This window comes from Arctopsyche grandis, chromosome 1, assembly GCF_051622035.1.
Source record: "Arctopsyche grandis isolate Sample6627 chromosome 1, ASM5162203v2, whole genome shotgun sequence".
Classification (NCBI taxonomy): domain Eukaryota; kingdom Metazoa; phylum Arthropoda; class Insecta; order Trichoptera; family Hydropsychidae; genus Arctopsyche; species Arctopsyche grandis.
In genome coordinates, this window is record NC_135355.1 from 12,072,202 (window position 1) to 12,074,706 (window position 2,505).

At 36.5% G+C, this 2,505-nt stretch overlaps 1 protein-coding gene across 1 annotated transcript; it reads left to right on the plus strand.

The window, feature by feature from the left end:
- Nucleotides 1-783: 783 nt before the first annotated feature.
- LOC143916752 (endocuticle structural glycoprotein SgAbd-2-like) lies at nucleotides 784-1,200 on the plus strand. The gene is made up of 2 exons (XM_077437994.1): nucleotides 784-792; nucleotides 877-1,200. The coding sequence occupies exons 1-2, from the start codon at nucleotides 784-786 to the stop codon at nucleotides 1,198-1,200; spliced, it is 333 nt and encodes a 110-aa protein (XP_077294120.1).
- Nucleotides 1,201-2,505: the final 1,305 nt, after the last annotated feature.

A 2,505-nucleotide genomic window follows, 5' to 3' on the forward strand; every position in this document is an offset into this window, starting at 1 on the left:
TGTAATAGAAGAAAAATTGTAGTGGCACCCTTCATATGTATTTCATTCCCTATATATTATATATTATATGCACAAGTATGCACCGATTGAATAAAATTGGCCTGAGATTTATGACGAACGATTCAAAGTTTTAAAATAGCTTATCAGCAAATCATCAGAATATCACATATTATAAGCAGTGGTGTCACCCTAATAGTTTCCATGGGTTTCCGGAAACCCGTTGTTAAAAATTAATAGTTTCCGGAAACCGTTATTTAATCTAAAAATTCATATAATTTTTGTCAAAAATTATACAAATCTTGAAAATTTAATGAACTTTCATGTAATAGTGCCTTGAACGAAATAAAGTAGACATACATATATATACACACACACATACATACGTATGTATGTATGTATATAGTACGTCCTCACGCGTAGGACTGACCCATTAAATATGGTTTGCGTCCTGCTCCGGAGAAGAACAAGGACAAATGGAGTCAAGCAATCATAGAGGTAAGCAATCAAAAATCGACTGGTCCAAAAACTAATTAGATTCCGTTTGAAAGCAATGTTGCCGGTCTTACTGTGCTAATATGATTATACATTTAATCGTAATTAATTTTGGCGCATCCATTTGGGTGCATGTTAATGTATACTAACGAGGCTTATGAATACTCCTCGGTGTGACCATTTTAATATAAATAAGCCGGCGCATCGGCCAGTGTTCATTAGTTGCATTTTGGAGCTTAGAGTATCAGGGAGCAAGGGGATATACAGCAGCATACAGCAGATCTAGGGAAAATGCAAGTCGTAAGTAATTTAATGTGATAGTTTGTAATGAAAATTTTGAATGTTTAAAAATGTAATTACTTATTACGTCATTTATATTCTTAGGTCATCGTTTGTGCACTCCTCGTCGTTGTAGGCGCCATGGCCGCTCCGGAAGCCCCCATTAAGTACATTCCAGTCTTGGAACGCACTGAAAAGCACGACGAAGTAGGTCAATTTGCTCTGAGATACTTGAGTGCTGATGGAACGTCAGTCTCCGAACAGGGTATCTTGAAGCCAGCATCCAGCGGGAAAGGACACGTGCTCCACAAAATTGGGGAATACACCTTCACAGCTCCCGACGGTCAGATCTTCCGTACCAAATACGTAGCCGACAATCTCGGATTCAGAGCCGAAGGCGACCATCTGCCCAAATCCGTCGTCGCCTAAAATTATCCCTCACAATGGCAAAACTACATGTATATATAAATAAATGGAATAATAAAAACAATAAATAATTTTCAAATCTTATATATTGTTTGTTTTGATCTATTTAACGTTTCCAATTGTTTTTCAGAACCGTGATTTCGGTGATGGAATTTTTTTACTTTATCTGTGTACGTAGTAACAATATATGAAGTTTTGTGATCATGCGAAAATTCGAACTCGAGATTTTGACTGAATCGATTACTGATCACGTTTCCATGATCTAGAAAAAATGTGTGTGTGTGTCTGTGTCTGTGTCTCTGTGTATTTTGGAGATTTTTTGAACACCGTTAGTCCTATCGAACTGAATCAGTTACTGAAATTCTTATCGACATGACGTAATTTTTTTTCAAATTTTTAAGTTGACTGGAAATGCTACCTTCCCTTATAGGTGTCCTCTTGTTTTTAAGTTTTTGAATTTAATTATCTCCCAAACCGCTAACTGAATCGGACTGAAATTTTTTTACATGTACTAGAAATAATAATATTTGCAACTTTAAATTTTTTAAATATTTTTAATTGAACCGGAAGTAGTACTTTTACTCTAGAGAATCGAGGTTTTTTATGTTTTTCTCAGAAACCTTTTGGTTCATTGAACTGAAATTTCATATCTAGAAGTTTAAGCATAATAGTATAATACTTGTATAAATGTGATGAAAATAAAATAATCACTAAATTTAATGAACCGGAAGTGGGATTTTTTCCTCTTAGAAAGGTCAAAAATGTTGTCGCCTGGATCCAGTCCACACCCCTCAACGTATTAAGCTGAAAATTTATATTTGTATTCTTTATGTATTAACTCAGAGCTGCTAACGTTTTGGTCAGAATTCGTAAACTGGAAGTAGAACTTTTGTCTTGTGCAAGTTTCCATACATTTGCGCTTAATTTGTATCATATTTATTAGTATTGTTACGTATAATAAAAAGAGCCGTCGGATTAGGCCGAGTAGCATCTCAGAGACTGTGACCGTTATCTTTGGTTTCGAGGATTATCTCCCCCCGAATGCACTTAGCGGGGGTAGCCGTCTCATTCCAGCAGAGTTCTCAGAACCGGTACCGTGAGACCGAATGTCGTGGGAATACATATCCGAATACGTGACTATACAATAAGTAAACAGATTAGACGTCATGAGAGATCTATCCCTTATAAGGCGATACTTAGGCGATATCAAGTCATTCTGGACTGAGCACTGCCAGTGTGTATCTCCTTAATCATCAATAAATGCTGTGAAACGACTTTGGCTTGACTTGGATCCTCCACCCACCCCTA